We start from the raw sequence: 21,485 nt of genomic DNA on the forward strand, positions 1-21,485 counted from the left end.
AAAAAAAATCAAAAACCCAAATCTTTGTATTCTTCCCTATATTTCCAGTTCTTTTCCAGTTCACATGTATCTGATGTGTCAATATCCATCTTTCACTTCAACAGTGTTTCAATTTGCCCAAAACATTCAATATATGTGCAGTTTTGCTTTGGCTTACATATACCAAAAGGTATTTGTCATTGCAGAGTGCATTATACTAGTTTGGTCCACTTTTTCAAATTAGGAATTTGAAAAGTGCCAGATAAAGAATTTGAGCAAATATTATAATTAAATTAACTTGTGCTTTAACTGAGCAAATCCAAGAAGCTGGATTAGCAATTCCTACAACTCAAAAGTGTCAAATCTAATTTTATTAATCCTAAGCATGATTTCAGTATGATTGATCAGCATACTATAGGGTTTCATCATGATTACTGTTGGTAAAAACATTTAGACTAAATGCTTCTGGACATTGGTTAAATAGAATAAATAACTCCTTGCTATTCACTTGTTTTTCTAGTCAGAGTACGAATCTGTACCAGAACCATATTTGTGATGCTGAAAACATGTACACTCTGTGCCATCAAACTGGAACATTTTTGATTCATTAATTTTTTTGTTTGTATTTAGAGCAATGAAATTATCTGATGAAGGATCATAAACCCAATTTAAACTGTCGTAATATTGATGCTTAGATAAGTGAGCAGTGTGTGCTCTTTTGGGTCGTGTGGATTTTGGTCTACTCCTGGAGGATACATGATGGTCTGTTTTTTTTCTGTGAGAAGTACTATCTTTCTCTTCATATGTTTCATAGTCCTGATTCCTGGATGTATTATATTGTTCTAGACTATTATAGGAAGTGCTATTCAATTTGAAAGGTTTAGATTGTAGTTTGAAATTCTTATGTGTACTATAATTAGGCGATTCCTCTAATGATTCAACAAAGGGAATTAATTCTGTTTGTTTTGCTGGGCAGCTAGGGGAAGAAACAGACTGAATCTCTAAAGGCTTTGTAACATCCTCACCATGTGTTGAAAGAAAAATTGCTGGTGGTGAACAGTTATTGTTGTTGTGATTTTCTATGTCAATAGCATTGTAGGCTGGTGTTTTTGGTTCCAGTGGTATCATATCATTTGTTTCTGATTCCTCAGTTTTTTCCCATTCTTCATGTTTGTTTGATTCCTTATTTTGGACAAATTCATTCTTCTTGTCAGATTCTTCCTTCTTATCAGTGTTAGCATTTGCTATAATTGGTTTCCTAAAATGATAAAGGAATAATTTTAAACAAAACTTATTTATAAAGAATTCTTAATGTCAAATAATAACTTGGGGACAATTTCAGCTAAAAGACCAATGTTGAATAGATTACAAATGATGAAACATTATTTTTCATTCCTTTCCCAAGAAAGGGAGGAAAGCTTTAATCAAGCTGCCATTTTTTTTACTGATAATTTCATTATCAGCCATAAGGGAGAAGGGATTATTGCATCTGAAGGATTCCTAGCCGACAGAATGGTATTTTGAAGACTGCATTAGACATGCAAGAATTATATTGTGGATGGATAAACATTCAATAAGCCCATACAAAATACATATTTCTACTTCCCACTTCTCACAAGACTAAAACAAGTTTTTAAACATCATAAAGTTTAGGCCAAGAGACAAGTCTCAAGATCCTAGAAGGGAGCATCATGGCTGAACTGGGATGTCTTCCTTCTGCAGGATATTCAACCTCAACATCTGATTCTTAGATGGCCGAGTTGCATTTGATTGGCAATCTCTACTACTGTATCAGTTTGACCCAACATGTTATATCTATGTTAAATTATATAAATGGTAAGGATTAGGATGGGAGTTGTTATGATATAGAATTACAGCGATAGGAGGGGAAAAGAGAATGAAACAATAACTTAACTGTTTCTTCACAAACAATGAATTATATATGTGCACAAGGACTATCACTGCTAAGATCAAACCAGAAACGGCTACACAGGCAATAATGATGTGCTTTAGTAGTTCTTTAAGATCTGCAGCCTTTGCTCTTTTTTTATCCTGAATACCTAAAGGGACATAATAGATGACACAGAATAGTAGATCATATTTTCCATAATGTAACAGTGACCTATCATAACTGAGCTGTAATTCATGAAACATTTTGGTAAAAAATTTGCTGATGCATTTAAGCATTTGAAGTCAGATCACTCATCTGATTCACTTTATGTAAAGCAGTGGTCCCCAAACCCTGGGCCATGGCGCAATATGGGCCAAGGCCTGTTCAGAACCGGGCTAAGCAAGTGAGGGGAAAGCATGTGTGCGCAGCTCCACTTGCCTGAGTGGTAGGCACTCGAGTGTGTGATATATCATTTGTAAAAGGGTTGGGTGCTGACACTCACACACAAAACTCCATTTGTGCAAATAGCAGATGCTGGCCCCTGTGCTGAAGCTCCATTTGCATGAGCGGTAGTTGCCCGGCGCTGGTGCATGAAGCTCCAGTTTTGTGAATGCCAGACACTGGCGCATGAAGCTCCATTTGCATGAGCGGCAGGCACTGGTTTGCGAAGTTCTATTTTTATGAGCAGTGGGTGCTGGCGCACATGCTCACACGGAACCATCCCCTCTCCCCCTGCCGGTCCGCCAAGCTGGAAAGATTGGGGACCGCTGATGTAAAGCAATGTGCCATATGGTATCAGTTCTTTGCTTTGTTACTAAATACAGCTATGAAAAATAGTACAGGTCATCCTTGCTTACTGACTGCTCATTCAGCAACTGTTCAAAGATACAACAGTGCTGAAAAAGATTTACAATCAGTTCTTGAGTTTGCAGCTTTACATCTGTGATCTTTATATTTGCCTTCCAACAAGCAAAGTCAAAGCAGAAGTTGGAAGTCATAAGACAAGTCATGCTCATGTGACATTGAGCTTAATAATTGTGGGAGATTTGCTTCTTAACCGCAACTAGAAATGATGTCATAAGTTGGATGCCTGGTTAAGTAGTGTTTCCCAGGTTGCTCGGTCCCAATTGTAATCAGTGATTGAGGAATGAAACTTATTTTAAGATTCCTCCTCCCCCCCCCCCCAAGCTGTTTCTTCTCCCGAAATCAGTCACTGTGGTACTCATTCAGATGTTTCTGCTTCCAAGAATATTTTAAAAGCTTGGATCCTGAATAGTAGCATTAAAGTAGCATATAATTTAAAAGTAAACTTTACTAGTTATCTCTACAACAATAGCAGCTTCATTACTAAATTAAATCAATAGTTCCTCCAACAAAACACCATAATTACTTCTGTAGCCTTACCTGAGAAATGTTGTAAAGACATGCTTCTTTTATAATCTGAGGCCAAAAAACATGTCATTTGGAAAGAATTAATGCTGCCTTCTATAGGACTGTTTTTACTGAATTTTTCTAAGATTTAATTCTTTAGCTGCAAAGTCTTTTATAATTTGAAAAGAGTAGGGGAAGGGAAGAGAATCAGAATTCTGATGCTCATTCAGATGTGAGCATTAGGAAGCTCAGAAGCTTATTCCAAAGTTTGAGCCAAAGCTTAAGCCAGTATGCATAATGAATTGTAATGTAATCACTGCAGTGCCAATAAGGTTGAACAATTGTGGTATTCTGAGAAAGAGTTCAGAAGGGCCTCCTATAAAACAACTGTCCATTTTCCCATGTACAATTTATTATAATAAATTTACCATGCACAATTTACCATTTAACATATTTACCATGCACAATTTATTATAAGAAGTAACTCCTCTTTTACATTTCATTTGACAGTGCATCATTAAATATTTTGATATTAAAACAAATTGTATATAAACAAGGATCAAGAGATTATTGGATTTTGGATCCTGACGAATTCTACATTTTTAAACTGCCATTTATGCTTAAATTTACACTTGATTTCTATTGAAATGGAAAAATCTTTAAATATCCTCCAATGATTTTAGTTCTGCTTTTCTCATTTAATGTTGCAAGTATCTAAAAAAAATTAAATTTACTTCTCAGGATTGTATTACATCCTTCAATACAATTAACAAATGGAGAAGGTTTGAGTTGAGAAGTTACACAGAATATAAACAGCTTGCATGATTATTGTATTCAGTTAATATAAAATATCAAATCTGTTGATTGGAAGCACGCAAGTAGCTGGCAGTGCTCATTTGTGAATCTAAATCTGTTGTCTTCAGCTTTCTAAAAATGAGTGAGAATAATATGGTATATGGCTGATGTTTCACTGGCATCTTACATTTGCATGCCTTAGTTGCTTTTCACTATCCATCCAAGCAATATTTTTTTCTTCATAGTAAAAGTTTGTTCCAGCTCAAAATGGAGGGAAAAACATTTTAAATTTAAATTTTAAAAGTTTTTTGCAATTAATTAGTGATTTTTACTTTAGCAATGCTACCGGGGGATGCAAAACTGCTGGCTTATATGTGGTTTACAATATCTCATCTCTTTCCCTTTCATCAATATCTCTCCCCTTTATCCCCAAATAGATTTCCTCCCATTATTGATCTATATTGTCCTTCTTCATCCTGAAGTGAAGGTGCAGTCACTATGCAGAAAAAACTTTGCCTCTAACCCCCAAAATCCCTTTTAGCTGTATTCATTTTTGTCCTCTGAATAGAGGTTAAAAGTGACAATTCTCCCCCAGAAATCAGCTGTATTAGTATAAGTATTTAGAAAAAGGTAATTAGGAGAGACCCTGCTATTCTTAAAGCTGTGTGCTTGATTCCCCATATTCCAAACTTGGCGGCTGTAATGCCAAGGGATGCAGGCTTCATTTAGAATTTGGATACAGTACTCCATGAGTACTTGGCTTCAGATCCAAGCAGCAGAAGCCCAGAGAAACCAGCACACACAAAAGCTGGGCATATATTCACTAAATCTGGCATGCAAGAGCAATGCTCCAAAGCTTGCCAGCCCTTAAGCCTTTGAATGGTACAGCCACATTGCTCTGACATCCAAAAATCAGCATTTACACTGGGGGTTGTAGCTTTTATCTCAGGACAAAAAATACTAATGCTATTAAAAATCTGTTTTCACTAGAGTCTGATTATATAGATGAAATATTTCTGTTAGGACTAAGCCGTTTTTGCCATTTATTTTAAGCTTCACTGGGCTGTGAACAAAATTCCTGTTCTTACTATACATTAGTGTCTGATAAAACAATTCATTGCTCTACCTATCTGGTGCTTTATTTATCACATCAAGTGCTGCTAATGGATAATGATCTGAAAAATAAAACTCTACTATTCAGCTATGAATCTTCATATAATATGTTTTGGTCTTATAAAATGAATTTTGAAACTGCACCCCATCATAGGTTTATAAAGTTAAAAAGTAAAGAAAGTATCTTTATGTTGTTATCTGCACATTGTTATCAGGAGCTTTGCATGTCATGCTTTATTAGAGGTTTAAATTTTGGCTTAAGGAACCCAACAACAACAACAGCAACAAACCCTGCCTTGTTAATTTTGTAATTGAGGTCTAGACAAACAAATTGCCACAGCTATAGAAAAAATGTTTGTTCTTTTTCAGCTGAACACACACAAAATAGGTTTTAGCAGAACAAACCCAACAGAAAAGCATAAATCAAGTGTTTAAAAATAGAATGGAGATAGCTGCAGTTTGCTATGTCAATAAACACAGGACAACAGAGCTGAAATTATAGCCCTGATGTATTAGGTAATACTACTTTTTTCCACCAAACAACAGAACACAGATGATGCACACGGAACATCATTTGTTTTAACTTGGTGTAAAAGCTTACCTAAAAGCTTATTTTATTTACCTTCATACTTCTCAAAAAATTCAAATCTTCTGGCATCCTTCACATCTTCATTTGTCACTTCAGTTCTTATAGCTAAAAACCAAAAGATAGACTGTAACAATATTTTGTGCTGTTGGTTTTTAGGTGACAAGGTAAAAACATTTTATTTCATTTCAAAGAATTGCCATCTTTTAAAGCAAATATGCTAATTTGGGATTTGTTGAGTGCTCTTTATTACATATGGTTTCTTAACAGCTATCATTTTACTTTTTTAAAAATTGTCATTTTCATGCTCTGAGTGGGCAAGGGGATTAAGAAAGGATAAAAATACGGTCAAAGAGATTGGATTCTTTTATCTTGGTAGTAAGCAATCTTTCCAATTCAGGGACTCATCAAGTTACTTGCATACTCACACAGTTCTGCCCATGAATATTCATTATATAGATAATCCACGACTTATGACAATTGAACTCAAAATTTTTGTTGCTAAATGAGACATTTGTTACGTGAGTTTTACCCTATTTTACCACCTTTCTTGTACTTATATCGGTTTTTTTCCCTCCCTAAATGTAAGACTTTTCTCTACATTAAAACTCATTTTGTTGGATAGGGCCCGTTGATCCAGTTTGTCAAGATCTTTTTGGATCCTGAGTTTATCTTCTGGGGTGTTGGCTATTCCTGCAGATTAGTGTCATCTGCAAATTTGATGAATTTCCTTTCTACTCCATCATCTAAGTCATTGATGAAGATATTGAAGAGTACTGGGCCTAAGACAGAGCCTTGCACTACCCCACTGCTTACTTCTCTCTGTGTGGATGTAGTACAATTGAAGACTACTCATTGAGTACGGTTTGTCAGCCAGCTACAAATCCATCTGGTGGTGATGTTGTCTATTCCATCTTTCTCTAGCTTACCAAACGGTAGATTGTGGTCTACTTTGTTGAATACCTTACTGAAATCTAAGTATATGATGCCCATAGCATTTCACTGGTCTACTGATTTGGTCACTTTATCAAAGAATGAAATAAAATTGGTTTGGCATGATCTGTTTTTAACAAACCCATGCTGGCTACCAGTTATAACTTTGTTTGCTTCTAGTTGTTCGCAGATCTGTTTTTTGATTATCTTTTCCAGAATCTTCCCAGGTATTGATGTTAGGCTGATTGATCTGTAGTTTCCTGGGTCTGTTTTTTTCCTTTCTTGAAAATGGAAACTACATCAGCCCTTTTATAATCCTCAGGTACTTCCCCGGTGCTCCAGGTTTTTTGAAAGATATGGTGCAATGGTTCTGAGATAACATATGCCAGCTCCTTTAGAACTTTGGGATGTAAACTGTCGGGTCCTGGTGATTTATGTTCGTCAAGGTCGGATAGGTGTTCTCTTACCATTTTCTTGCTTATTTTAATTTTTGTTTCTAGTTTGTCCTTTGCAGTATTTTTTTGGTGTGTTGTGCTATAATTTCTTTTTGTGTGAAGACTGATGCAAAGAATGAGTTAAGCAGCTCTGCTTTCTTCCTGTTGCCTGTTACTTCCTTGCCATCTTCTCTCTTTAGTGGACCTACAGTTTCCTTGACTTTTTTCTTGTTATTAATATGTTGAAAAAAACCTTTTAAAATTATCCTTGATTTCTGTGGCAAGTCTTTGTTCATTCTGAACCTTTGCTTTCCTGAGTTTGTCTTGGCATGTTCTGGCTGTCTGCTGATAATTGGCCTTAGTTATATGTCCCTCTTTCTATTTTTTTGTACTTGTCCTTTTTGTCTTTGTCTGACAGATCTTTGTGCAGCCATGCTGGTTTCTTCTTGACTTTCTTGTTTTTCAGTGATATTGTGTTGGACTGGGCTTTTATGATAGCATTTTTCAGAGTTTCCCATGCTTCTTCAGTTGTTTTCCCCTTTAGGATTTTTATCCATGGAATCTTTCCTAGGTTCTCTCTGAGTTTGTTAAAATCAGCTTTTTTGAAGTGTAAGACATTGGTTGAATTATTTTTTATTACTTGTTTGCGTTACATTGAATTCCAGTATGATGTGATCACTTTCCCCAAAGGTTCTGGCAACTTCAACTCCCTCTATCACTTCTTCTCTATTAGTAAGAATTAGGTCCAGTATAGCTTTACTTCTACTTCCCTCCTCTACCTTTTGGATGACAAAGTTGTCAGCTAGGTTGGTTAGGAATCTGTTTGATCTCCCACTTGCTGCAGAGTTTGTCTCCCAGTTGATATCTGAGTAGTTGAAGTCTCCCATTATTACTGTGGTATGCTTCCTACATACATTTGTTAACTGGTTGGCAAAAAGTCCATCTATTTCTTTTGATTGGTTGGGTGGCCTGTAGTATACCCCTATGGCAATGTCACTTTTTTCACCTTTTATATTGACCCATGTAGCTGTTCACCAGTCCTGAGGAACTTCACCTATTAGAAGAGCCTGATTAAAAACAAATCAGTAAATGTTCCAGTGAGCACACGTTCAAGTTCCCTCAGGACTATGGATGCCAACTGGGCCCACTGCTCTATTAAGCTTTAAGCAGGCTAGCTCACCTGCCACCTCTGCTTTTTAAAACCCTGGAAAAGAACCTATGCTGCTAGAACATATAGGAGCCTCCAACCTGTTTTTGTTGCTGGAATGTACTTCTGAGAAGACTGAGCAGAAGTATTTGTTTAGATGGCTTGCTATAGCCAGTCTTCTTAATATAAGAATTGTTTGCATTTTCTGATTTTGGTGATTGCCGTTTTTTCTCTTTCTATCATTAATTCAGGTAGTCTTTGACTTACAATCACAACTGAGCCCAAAATTTCTGTTGCTAAGTGAGACAGTTCGTGAGTTTTGCCCCATTTTATGAACTTTCTTGCCATAGTTGCTAAGTGAATCACAGCAGTTTTTAAGTTAGATTAGGTTAAGTAAGTTAAGTTAGTAATACAGTTGTTAAGTGAATCTGGTTTCCCCATTGATTTTGTTTGTCAGAATGTTGCAAAAAAATAATCACATGATCACTGGGACACTGCAACCGTCATAAATATGAATCAGTTGCCAAGTGTCCAAATTTTGATCACACTGCAATGGTCATAAGTGTGAAAAATGTTAATAAGTCATTTTTTTCAGTGCTGTTGTAACTTCAAATAGTCACCAAATGAATGGTTGTAAGTTGAGGACTACCTGTATACAAAAAAAGGTTTTATCCCCCTTTTTAACAGATTTAATAATAATAATAAAGTTGGAAGTGATCTTGGAGGTCATCTAGTCCAACCCCCGGCACAGGCAGGAAACCCTATATCATTTCAGACAAATGGCTGTCCAGCCTCTTCTTAAAAACTTCCAGTGATATTCACCGCTTCTGGAGGCAGGTTGTTTCACTGGCCAGTTCCTTCTTTCTGTCCTTTAGCCGCACTAATAACTTTTTTGGCTTTTTTGTGGGTTCTTATACACCTATCAGCTATATTTCAGTTATTTTTATATCTGCTATATGCTGATTTTTTTCCTCCTTTACTATTTACAACTGCTGTGAACCAGAGTGGATTTCTCTTTCTTTTGCTTTTACTAATATGCCTCACATCGAGACTAGTTGTGTCCAAGATGGCAGATTTTATAAGTGTCGACTGATTACTGACTCCTATCACTTTATGCCATCCTTCAGGTTTATATATTTTTGTTGTCTATCAAAAAATATCTTTTTCTTTAGATCTTCATACGTGTACTGGTAGATAGAGTGTTTTATCTACCATTTGGTGTATGTTTCAATTGAGGTTAGGGTCTGCATCCATAAACCTTTGCTTTATGACTTCTACAGCTCAAAAAATACTTCAAATATCTTGAGAGTGAACACTTTCATTTGCACATTATTTCACTGTTTGGAATCACTACCAGCTTCTTCAAATACTTTGTGTTGACCCAAAGGTAGGAGATAATCAATTCTTCCAAAAGAGAATTGAACAGTTCCTGAACATCTTCCTCTTCAAGTTCATCAGATCAAAATTCTCTTCCAATATTTGTTATTTCTTCTATTAATAGTGTTTTCTTCAAAATCACTACTATTTGCACAATGTGGCAAAATGAATGTCCACACTCCACAAATGTTATCTGTAGTTATTTGTTGCCAAACATGATGAATATTTTCTGTGGCATGTCTGATATTATAATTTTTCCAGATTTAAGGAAGCTATCTTATTTCCTGTAGTTTTAGTAATTTCCTGTTCATATGTTTTTCTTATGTAGTATGTATTATATGTTGTGATGGCCCCTTGATCCAATGTTTTGGCAGCAAAAATGATTTTTACTTAATGAACTCAGTATAGGTCAGTGGCGGTGAACCTATGGCACAAGTGCCAGAGGCGGCACTCGGAGCCCTCTCTGTGGGCACACATGCCATTGCCCAGCCTTGCCTCCCCCCACGACCCCCTCCTCACCAGCAGCCCCCCTGGAGGAGAGTCATCCCCAAGCATGGCCCACGCAGAGCACCGCAGCCAAAGACATGGCAACCAGGCAGCGTAGATAAAACTTTGTCCTCACGCCCCATCGCACACAGTTGATGCTGCGGAGTACGGGCAGAGGGCGTGGCTGCCATGGTGCTGCTGGGCTGCCTGGGTGATTTGCGGCAGGTCCTGGAGGTGGTGAGTGGTCCTGCGGGCAGGGGGTGGAGTGGAGCGGGGCCAGTGTTTGGGCACTCAGTCTCTAAAAGGATGTCCTGGAACATTATCTAAAACCAATAGTGCTTTAATGTGATGTTGCTTTCCTTGCAATATTTTTCAACAGCTGAATAAAAATAGCTTGAAAATTGGTCACAAAATAATTTTTGGATCATCTGTTTTCTGATCTGAATGCCAAGTAACTGGAAGTGATTTATGGATATAGCCTTTCAAAGTCTGAGGATTTGAAGACTGATAAACAAGCATTCATTTCAGTTTGAAATCACCTTGAGCATTGCCTCCCAGTAAAAATGTTAGGTTGAGGTTTTTTTTTCTTTCTTGGAAATTTAAGTTTAGGAAAGCATCCTTTTCCAGAATAAACCAGTTTCATCGCTGTTGAATATATGTTGTCAGCATAACAACCATTTAGGCTATTTTTTTTTAAAAAAATCCAGAATATTTAGATTGTGCATCCTCATTTCCCCTGGCTACTTCACCCCTAATTTTAGTGTTATGCAGCTGAATTTGATTTTTAAATAGATCAAAGCAGCCAACACTTGCATTAAATTTTCATTATTATTTTTTCTTTTACTCTCTTAAACAAACTTAAAGCTTTGGTATGAATAGCCACTCTGCTAAGGGAAATCCATTTTTATTGCAATCTTCAATAGATAGTTTGTTTTGTTTCTATCATTGTAACATTTCATCCTTGTACAGTGTTGCTTAAAAGTTTGTGAATGTTCAATATTTCTGCATCGATATTGCCTAAAAGAGGATACGTTCTTCACAAATCTAAAACTAGATTAAAAAAAATAATTAAACAAATACGTTAAAAACTTATTTTATTGATTTATTGAGAAATATTATCCAAGCTATATATTTGTGGGAAGTAAAATTATGTGAATTTCTAGGACTTTCAGTTCATTTGAAAGAGAAATTAGAGTGAGGTGTTTCAATCTGATGGGATGATGCTCAGGTGTTAACATGTGGGGTCCTGCCTTATTTAAAGAACAGAACTTTGGATAGTCACTATTAAAGTCTGATCTCAACACACAGGTATCTGAAATGGGTCAAGGCTCAAACAAAGATTTCTGAACACCTCTGAAAAACTGTTGTTAATGCTCACCAGGCTAGAAAAGGTTACAAAACTATCTCCAAAGAGTTTGGATTCTACCAGTCCACTGTCAGGCAGACGGTGTACAAGTTGAGATATTTCAATACCAGTTACCTCCCCAAGTCAGTTGACCAATTAAGATCATACCAAGAGCAAGGCAGACAAAGTACGAGGAGGTCTCAAAAAATTCCAGGATAATGCCTAAGGAACTAAAGACCTATCTAGCATTGCTGAATGTTAGTATTCCTGAGACCACCATCAAGAGAACAATGAACAATGGTTTACATGATAAGGTTGCAAGAAAAAAGCCACTACACTCCAAAAAAAGAAATTGCTGCTCATCTACAGTTTGTGAAAGATCACTTGGATAAGCCAGAAGGTTATGGGGAGAATGTTCTGTGGACAGATGATACCAAAATAGAACTTTTGGGCTTTAATAAAAAGTGTTGTTTGGTGAAAGGCAAACATTACATTCCAGCATAACAACCTTACCCATGTATGAAGCATGGTGATGGTGGCAGTAAGATGGCTTGGGCTTGCTTTGTTGCCTTTGAACTAAGATGGCTTATTGTCATTGATGGAACTATGAATTCTGAATATACTGTAGGAAAATATCACAGTATCTATCTGCGAATAGAAGCTCAAACAATGTATCATATCAGTGTATCAGCAAAACAATGATCCAAACCATATGTCAGATCCCAAACAGTTCCCTATTTTACTTACCTTCCTTCCTCCAATAATCGAATGGTGAAGAAGGCCTCTCCAGGGAGATTGAAGCGGCTGGGCCGTCCGATGAAGGGGACCGAGCCAGATGGTCCTTTGGAGTCGGTAAATCCAAAGGTTGGGAGGAGAAAGACTCCAAAGTTACCCTGAACCAAGGGGGGAGGAGAAATAAGAAGGAGTCCAACCCTGCTCCCCAAGACAGAAAGTGGGGGAAGGAGGAACCAAAATCAGAAATTATGGAGGCAGTAATGGAATAAGTAAGGAGAGCCTTAGATGAATTCAAATTACAGCTGGAGGAGGATCGGAAATCCGAGGCAGAATTGGGGGGAGAAGAGTTGGAGGTTGAGAAATTGGTGACCAGAGAGTGAGGGGCCATGACAGTCCAGACCACAGCCCAGTACTAGGGGTGTCAAACTCAGGTAAATAGGGGGCAACCGCTTCAGCCAGTAGAAGCAAAACCGTTCCCAATTGGGGTGAAATTTGACGGAGACCCAAGGCGGCTAGGTTTCTTCCTTGCATAGGTGTTCATGTATACGCAGATTTATGGGAGGATGTTACTTACTGATGTGGAGAAAGTCCGGGTAGTCACATTAGCCCTGGAAGGGGCAGCTGCTGACTGGATGGTCACCCTCTATAACTGTAAAGCACCTGAACTGCGGAATTTTAATCAGTTTATGACTGCACTCCGCAGAAGCTTTGAAGACTGACTAGCTGATAAAAAAGCCTGGGAGCGTAGAAAAACAATAAAGCAGGGCAGACGGCCAGTAGCAGAGTATATGGAGGAGTTTAGGAAGTTAGCTAACCGCTTCCATTGGCCAGAGGACATCCTGGTAAGCTGCTTCCAGGATGGACTTAATGAGGACTGTACAATGCCTGTGTAGCCTGTGGGGCCCCAGGACGGTTATATGACTGGTGCCTGCTGGTGGAAGAGGTAGAAATTGATCAACATAAGCACTTACACAGCCCGGTGAAGTTAAATTTCACCCCACACTCAGAAAACCAAAGGGAACCCACACGAGCACTGCCTACCTCGCCCCGCAGCACTGCCTGTTTTAAATGTGGAAAAGAAGGCCATTGGGCCACAGATTGTCAGGCAAAGATACCTACAAGGAGGGGAGATCATCTGTCAGCTAGTAGACCCTCGCGAATCCCACCACACCCTAAAGAGACTGCCATGAGGGCCGCTGAAGCTGCCGAGGTCCCTTGGGGCCACAACCGAGGTCAAGCTACGGCCCCATGTTTCGAGGATCGCAGAGCTATGGAAGACAAGGATGAGTGGGCTGATCGATCCAATAATGGTGCCTGTAGAACTATCTATCCCGGGTACGGGAAGGACCATGAAACTAGCCGCCTTACTAGACCCAGGCTGCACTCGGTGCATGATTGGCCCAGAACTAGTTAAGAAAATTGGAGTACCTCTTAGGAGACTAAAGACTCTGATCACATTTCACCAATTGGATGGTTCAGTTGCAGGGGAATGCCTGCCAGCTTTGCCACTTGTCCCTTACACATCAACCTAGGAAGCCACACAGAAACTCTAGCTTTCATTGTGGCCCCTGGAATGGAATGGCCACTAGTCTTGGGGCTAACGTGGTTAAGAAATTGGAACCCCATGGTGAACTGGAGGGAGGGGAAACTCAGGTTCCAGAAAAAGGAGACTCTAAACCCCTGTAATGACCTTGAAAAGGGGGGAGAGTGTGAAACAAAACAGGAGTTTACCACTGCCCTTACTGAACCAGAGGAGCAAAGTCTAGAAATGGAGTACAAAGATTTGGCTGAGGCATTTAGTGAGCGGAGGGTGGACAAACTTCTCCCTCATTGACCCACAGACTGTGCAATTGAAATCATCCCAGGGGCAAAGTTACCAAAGCCAAAAATGTATTCCATGACCCCTAGGGAACTGGACAAACTAAAAAACTTTATAGATAAGAATTTAGAGCAGGGGTTCATTGAGCCTACCAAACCTTGAGTGGCAGCCCCTGTATTATACCCAGAAAAAAGATGGCTCTCTTCATCCCTGCGTAGACTATAGGAGCCTCAATGCAGTCTGCATGGAAAATGTATATTTGTTACCGTTGATGAAGGACATGCTAGTACACCTGTCGAAGGGTAGAATATTCTCAAAGCTTGATTTAAGCGAAGCATACTACCGCATAAGTATCAGGGAAGGAGATGAGTGGAAGACCGCGTTTAACTGCTCCTTGGGATGTTTTAGTTTAGGGTCCTCCCATTTGGATTACAAGGTGCACCTGCAGTTTTTATGCAGCTAATTAACAAGGTCTTACGTGAACACCTCTATAAGGGAGTCCTAGTTTATCTAGATGATATCCTTATATATACGCAATCCCAAGAAGAACACACTAAACTAGTCAGGGCTGTATTAGAGAAACGGTGCTCCGCTAAGCTGTATGCTAAATTATCAAAGTGCGAATTTCACAAAAGTCGCATTGACTATTTGGGGTATCACATTTCACACCAGGGAATAGAGATGGACTCAGAAAAGATAAGAGCTGTATTAGACTGGGCTCCTCCTAAAACTCGAAAACAAATTCAAAGTTTTCTTGGGTTTGCGAACTTCTGCAGGCAGTTTATTCCCTCTTTCGCACAAATCACTCTTCCTACTACAAATTTATTAAAAACTAAAGGGGAGGATAAACCAAAACCTAGCAAATCTAGCAATTGGACGGGGGAGTGCCAAGCGGCATTTGAAAAACTAAAAACCCCTTTCTCTATGGAACTAGTGTTAAAGCACCCGGACCCAGAGCAACCTTTTATAATACAAGCAGATGCTAGTGACGTGGCTGTGGGTGCTGTATTACTATAGAGGAACAAAGGGGGGCAGTTATAACCATGCGCTTACACCTCCAAAAAACTTTCAGAGACAGAGCAAAGGTGGGCATCCTGGGAGAAGGAAGCCTACACAGTATGGTGAGTGTTGCTAAGAGACATTTTCTTGATGGGAATAAAATACCGTTCCAAGTATGGACGGATCATAAGAATCTAGAATCAATGAAAACTTTTAGGAAACTTTCACCCAAGCAGGCAAGATGGTCTCAATATTTTCAGCATTTTAATTTCACTATCCACTATCTCCCTGGAGGAAAGAAATTTTTAGCTGACAGTCTTTCTAGGTTACCTTAATATAACAGCAAGAAAACTGAAATCGCTAAACACTTCTTATACCCTCACCAATTAGCTGCTCCTGTTACCACCAGGGCCCAATCAAAGTTGAAAGTTACAGTGAACGAAACTCTTTTGCATGAATTCAAGTCAGCACTAGAAACTGATGAGTGGCACTGCAACCATAAAAATGTATGTAATATAAAGGATGGACTAGGATGGGTAGGGCAGAAAATCTATGTCCTGGCTGAAATGAGAATTAAGGTGATGCAGGCTGGACACAATTCAAAAATTGCTGGCCATTTCGGGTTCATGAAAACATTATACTTGATTAAGAGACCATTTTGGTGGTCAGCACTAAAAAAATATATTGAGAGTTACATAGTCAGCTGCTCCACGTGTGCAGAAGCGAAACGGCACCAAGGGAACAGCCCAGGACTACTTCAGCTGGTAGCAAGCCCTTCAGCACCATAGAGAGAGAGTTCCATGGACTTCATTGTGGAGCTACATGAAAATGCTGGTAATACGGTTATTTGGGTGGTTATAGATCTGTTTTCCATACAGGTACATTTCATCCAGTGCTCAAAAATCTCCACAGCAAAAACTTTGGTGAAACGTTTCGTACAAAATATCTATCAGTTCCATGATGCCCCCCCCCCAAAGGATAATTTCTGATAGTAGGGTCCAGTTTACTTCTAAATTCTGGAGAGCATTTCTGAATTTAATGGGGTCTAGCCAAGGCCTCTCATCTTCTCACCACCCTCAAACTAACGGGGGGGGGGGGACAGAATGATTAAACTCTGTCCTGGAACAGTACCTGAGATGTTTAATTAACTACCAGCAGAATGACTGGTCAGACTTATTACCATTTGCCGAAGTGGCTTATAATAAAGCTGTATATTCTAGCACTGGATTTACCCCATTTCAAGTTGCCAATGGGCAGACTTTTGTAGCCATGCTGGAACTTCCTCTTAGAGCCTGAAATCCCTTCACTACAGGAATGGATTAAGCAACTACAGAATACTTGGCCAGTAGTCAGGAAGGCTCTAGATAAAGCTAGGGAAGCTTACAAAACCCAGGCTGATAAGAAAAGAAATGAACAAAAACTGTTCAACATTGGGGAATGTGTATTTCTTTCCACTAAATATTTGCAATCACTACAAACCTCAAAGAAATTGGGCCCAAAATTTGTGGGTCCTTTCCCAATTAAATGAATTATAAACCCTGTAACTGTTGAATTAGACCTACCAAAGAATCTATGGAAAATCCACCCAGTTTTCCATTGCAGTTTGCTGAAACCAGAAATTACCTCCGACCTCAGGCCACCTGCTCCCCCTCTTCCTACCCTTATTTTGGTTGAGGGAGAACAACATTTTGAGGTCCATGACATCTTGGACTCTAGAACCCACCATGGGAAAACTCAGTACCTCGTGTCTTGGAAAGACCTCCCCGGTTCCCAGAGGGAATGGGCCTACAAAGAACATGTTTGAACTCCTCGATTGCTTAAACGTTTTCATACACTGTTTCCTGATAAACCTAAATAACATTGTCCCCCCTTTCTTTTCTTTCTTTTTTCTTTTTTCTCATCTCTAGGTGGATCTCCTTTCTTTTTGAAGGGGGGGCCAGATGTCAGGTCCCAAACGGTTCTCTAGTTTACTTATCTTCCTTCTATCCCGCCATCTTTGGGACTTGCCATTCTGTTGGGGGAGGGGGGAGCCCAGCATTACTTGCATGCTTATATTTGTTCACCAGTTCTGTTTCCTTTTCCTGATTGCCTTGGGGAGGGGTATGATAGCTCTCTGAAGACAATTGCAACGAGCCAGATGCCAGCGAAGCCAGTAAATCACACTCCAAGAGCAATGGCTGATCACTTCGAGACGCCAGCTGATTAGATACAATTCAAATCCCTGAGCAGCTTTGGTGGGAGGGGTTTTATGGCTTGGGTGACTATACAGTGTTAACAAATTTTTACCTCAGACCTCACCTTGATCCTCCACTGTTACTGATCCCCAAATAAAAGAATCCTATTTGAAGCAGTGATTGTCTCAAGAGTTCAAATTCTTGGGAGAACAGCTGAAGCGGGTCATTACAGCATATGAGTTGTACCACCAAAGAATTATTAAAGCAGAAGAAAGTTAATGTTTTGGAATGGCCAAGTCAAAATCCTGATCTTAATCCTAGAGAAATGTTGTGAAAAGACCTGAAGCAGGCAGTGCATATGAGAAAGCCCCCAAAATCTAAGTTGTTTTATTAGAATGAATGTGCTACAATTCCTCCAAGCCCATATGCAGGACTGCTCAACAGTTATTGGAAACATTTAATTCCAGTTATTGCTACCAAAAGGGACACGTCACTTGTTGAAAGCAAGGGACATACTTTTGCCATCCACAAATATATAACTTTGGATAATTCTCCTCAATAAATCAGTGAAGAAGTATAATATTTTTACTCATTTATTTAACTGGGTTCTTGTTATCTAGTTTTATGACTATGTATAGAACAGATCACATTTTAGGTCATATTTTTGCAGAAATTTTGAAAATTCAGAAGAGTTCACAAATTTAAGCACCACTGTTTGGCATGACAAATATTTGGTGCAACTTTATCTTTTCCTTTTATTTTCCACGTATGCTTTGTAATATTGCATAATCTACATTCAGGCACTCCAACATCTCATCCTATTTTAGCATTGCTATGACCACATTCATGTCACTCAATTACATCAAATTTTTGCTCTAATGTAATAACGAGCCTCTTCTTTTTTGAGATTATAGTGTTTTCCTCTGAAAGAATCTTCCTTTTTTCCATTTTATATACACAAAGATTAGTAGTGTCTAAAACCCCAATGGCAACTGCACACATACCTGCTCACATAAATTGAATTTTGGGTTGGATTAAAAACAATGTATCATTTTACAATTTACACTAAATTTAATATCACATTATTTTAACTGGCATTAATTGCAACCTAGCAGTACATCATTCCACCTTACTTCCCAATTGCTGCTTTGTTATATTTCTGATTTCTCCAATTTAAAGTAGACTATTTCTGACCAATGACCTACCCCAATCCATCTTTTAAGCCATGTAGAACAATGGCATATTCTAACTAATAAACCCAAGCTCTTCCATTTCAGGTACTTCATTTTTGGAATCTTTATCATTAATTTCAAATATGGATTTGGGTAGAAACATCTTGCTCTTAATGGACTAATTAAGTCATTAATTCAATCATTCAATCATTCTTAATAGGAACAGATAGTTAAAAAGACCAGTTTGGGCAGAGTGTACCTCAGACAAAATGGCATAGAACATTAGATAATGATTTTACTTTGAGGAAGAGTTGATTTAAGTGAGTAAATCAATGATGTTTCACTGGAAGCAGGTAGAAGAAAACCTTCTTCTGGGTAAGATTCCATCAGTGTGTTCTCCTTTTCACTCGAATGTCTCTCTTCAATTCAAGGAGACAAAACATTTATATTAGAAGATTGTATAAGCATCGCCCCAAAAATAAATTTTAAATAATACAATAGTTATTAGTGTAAAATATAGGTCTATTTCTAAACAATGATATCTTTACAAAATAATGCTAATTTGCTATTTTGTAAAATCTAATCTATATATATCAAGGAAAAGACCCAAAGAGGTCCTTTTTCATTGGATTTCATGGAACAAAGAAAATCAGAATCTGCACATTTGTATAATTTTTGCCAACGAAATGGATTTTTCTAGATAAGCTAAGTACAGAAATGTTGCTTTCTTTTTTGTGTGCAAGATCCAGATATTCTTCCATGACAAAAGATTTAGGGGGTCTGTTTTTCAGTTCTCACACTTTGGTTCTTTATAGTGCTTCTGCCATCTGTTTGTTGTAGGATTCCTAGAGTTAAATTATTTGAAACATGGGAGAAAAGCGATGTCTTAGCCTAGGTTTTACAAACACATCTATGTAGACATTTGGGATAGGCATTTGATGAGCAAAGTCATGCTCCTTTGAAGGCTTTCCGAGGTTTCCTGCATGTGTTCATAAAGATAACAATGAAGGCCTCAAGTTCTCACTACTTTTAGCAAATGACAAGACCACTGCTGTGGCATTGCATTGCAACCTCTGCCCCTTTGGGTCAGGCATTCAATGTTTATGAAAAAGGGGGATCTTGAGAGACTTCAGACAAAAATGTAAATTTATTATGAACTAACGAAGTTCATATGAGTCCAGCAGATGCAATATATTCAGCTGTGCACAGTATATTTCAGTGGTGGTGAACCTATGGCACGGGTGCCAGAGGCGGCACTCAGAGCCCTCTCTGTGGGCAAACATGCCATTGCCCCAGCCCTGCCTGCCCCCGTGACCCCCTCTTCTCCTGCAGCCCCCCAGAAGGAGAGTCGACCCTGAACATGGCCCACACCGAGCAGCACAGCCAAGGACATGGCAGCCAGGCAGCATAGACAAGACTCTGCTCTCACACCCCATCGTGCACAGTTGATGCTGCAGAGCGCAGGCAGAGGGCACTGGTGGGCTGCCTGGGCGATCTGCAGTGGGCCCTGGAGGTAGTGAGTGGCCCTGTGGGCAGGCGGGATGGGGAATGGGGGCAGGGTAGGGGGTGGAGTGGGGGCGGAGCCAGTTTTTGGGCACTCGGTCTCTAAATCACTGGTATATTTCAAAACTTCCCACAATTTCCACTGAAATGATGGTTGCACAAAGGCAAAATCATCATGGTGTATCCAAAAAGATGGCAGCTGCCATTGTACAATCAAAGCCCTGCCTCTTTTTATGTGTGTTCCGTGTGTAACAAATGTAAAAAAGAGCAGAGATTCAATTATGTGACCATGGCCATTTTTCCCTTTTTTTTTTTTTAACAACCCTTGCATTTATTTGGCTTGATTAACCAACCCCAGCCCCAACCCTAATCATTTTATGGGAATAACATGACAACATTTAATTACTGAGCATTATTAGAAATCTGTGCAGCAGCACTGTAAAATGAGTTTACCTGGAGCTTGAGATTCTTTTAACGGAAAATGTTTCATAAGCATCTGTGTCTTGCTTTCATCAGCTGGTGGAGTATTCCTAACTTTAGCATTAACAAAAAATGAAACTGTGATTCATTTAAGCACCACACTGGAAAGATACTAAGATTGATTGATTGACTGATTGACCAATTGACTGACTGATTGATTTAGGTGTCTTTAAGTCAGTGATGATTGAGTCCTGGTGACTGCCTGGACAGTTTTCTTAGCAAGATTTTTCAGAAGTGGTTTGCAATTGTCTTCTTCCTAGAGCTGAAAGACAGTGACTGGCCCAAGGTTACCCAGCTGGCTTGATGCTGAAGGTGGAACTAGAAGTCATGGTTTCCTGGTTTCTAGCCTGATGCCTTAATAGCTATTCCAAACTGACTGTCTCATTTTATTCTAGCATAGTCCTTAAAATAAATAAGCAATATTTTAATAATCCTCTCATCAGTAAATAGTGGATAGTACTCAGCTTTATTTCTTATGAGATATCTTAAATATATTCTGTAAGAGTAAGCAAACAACCAAGCTCAGAGAACACTAGGAACTCCATGGGAAATCCATAATTTGCAGTTAAGATCATTTGGGAGAAGTTGGCCTGGAAGTCTTGGAAGAGTAACTTTATTCTAGACTGTGTAGGCCATCCCACTTGTCTTAAGGTCAGGCTCAGGAGAGTACCTGCTCCCTTCTAGAATGTGATTCATTATCCAACATGGAAAAACGCAGTTGCCTAATAATGTTTATTTTGCTTTTCATGAGAATGATATAAAGTGTTTTGAATAGCTAGTCAATCACAAGGGCATGAATTGTTCGCATTTCATAGACATTGGTGAAGTAGATCTTAAATCGCTCTTCTTTAAAATGGGTTATTAAAGTGTTTGCTTTGCTCTTTGGGAATGGGATAAAATATATGGAAAATTTATAAGTGTATAAAATACATTTATTAGAAACCAGTGCTGGCTGTTTCCAGTACACTTCCTTTTGCTCTAATCAACTTTTTACTTTGTTCCATTTCTCAATGCTCTCAATAAATTTTAATGAGTATTATTCATTTATTTTAATCCATTTATATGACAACTGATCTTGCAATAGTGACTATGGGCATTTAACTTAGGATTAAAATATCTCACAATGCAAAATAAATTGCAATATAA

General features: G+C 38.7%; 1 protein-coding gene across 1 annotated transcript; it reads right to left on the bottom strand.

Annotated features, from left to right (window-relative positions):
* Positions 1–297: 297 nt before the first annotated feature.
* On the bottom strand, positions 298–2,255 carry LOC120315430. The gene is made up of 2 exons (XM_039359752.1): positions 1,895–2,255; positions 298–1,237 (listed from the first exon to the last, which is right to left on the bottom strand). Exons 1-2 carry the CDS (start codon positions 2,164–2,166, stop codon positions 496–498), a joined length of 1,014 nt encoding a protein of 337 aa, XP_039215686.1. The 5' UTR covers positions 2,167–2,255; the 3' UTR covers positions 298–495.
* Between the last annotated feature and the right edge of the window lie 19,230 nt (positions 2,256–21,485).

Source organism: Crotalus tigris, unplaced genomic scaffold, assembly GCF_016545835.1.
Source record: "Crotalus tigris isolate CLP2741 ecotype Arizona unplaced genomic scaffold, ASM1654583v1 scf7180000019116.999743, whole genome shotgun sequence".
NCBI lineage: Eukaryota > Metazoa > Chordata > Lepidosauria > Squamata > Viperidae > Crotalus > Crotalus tigris.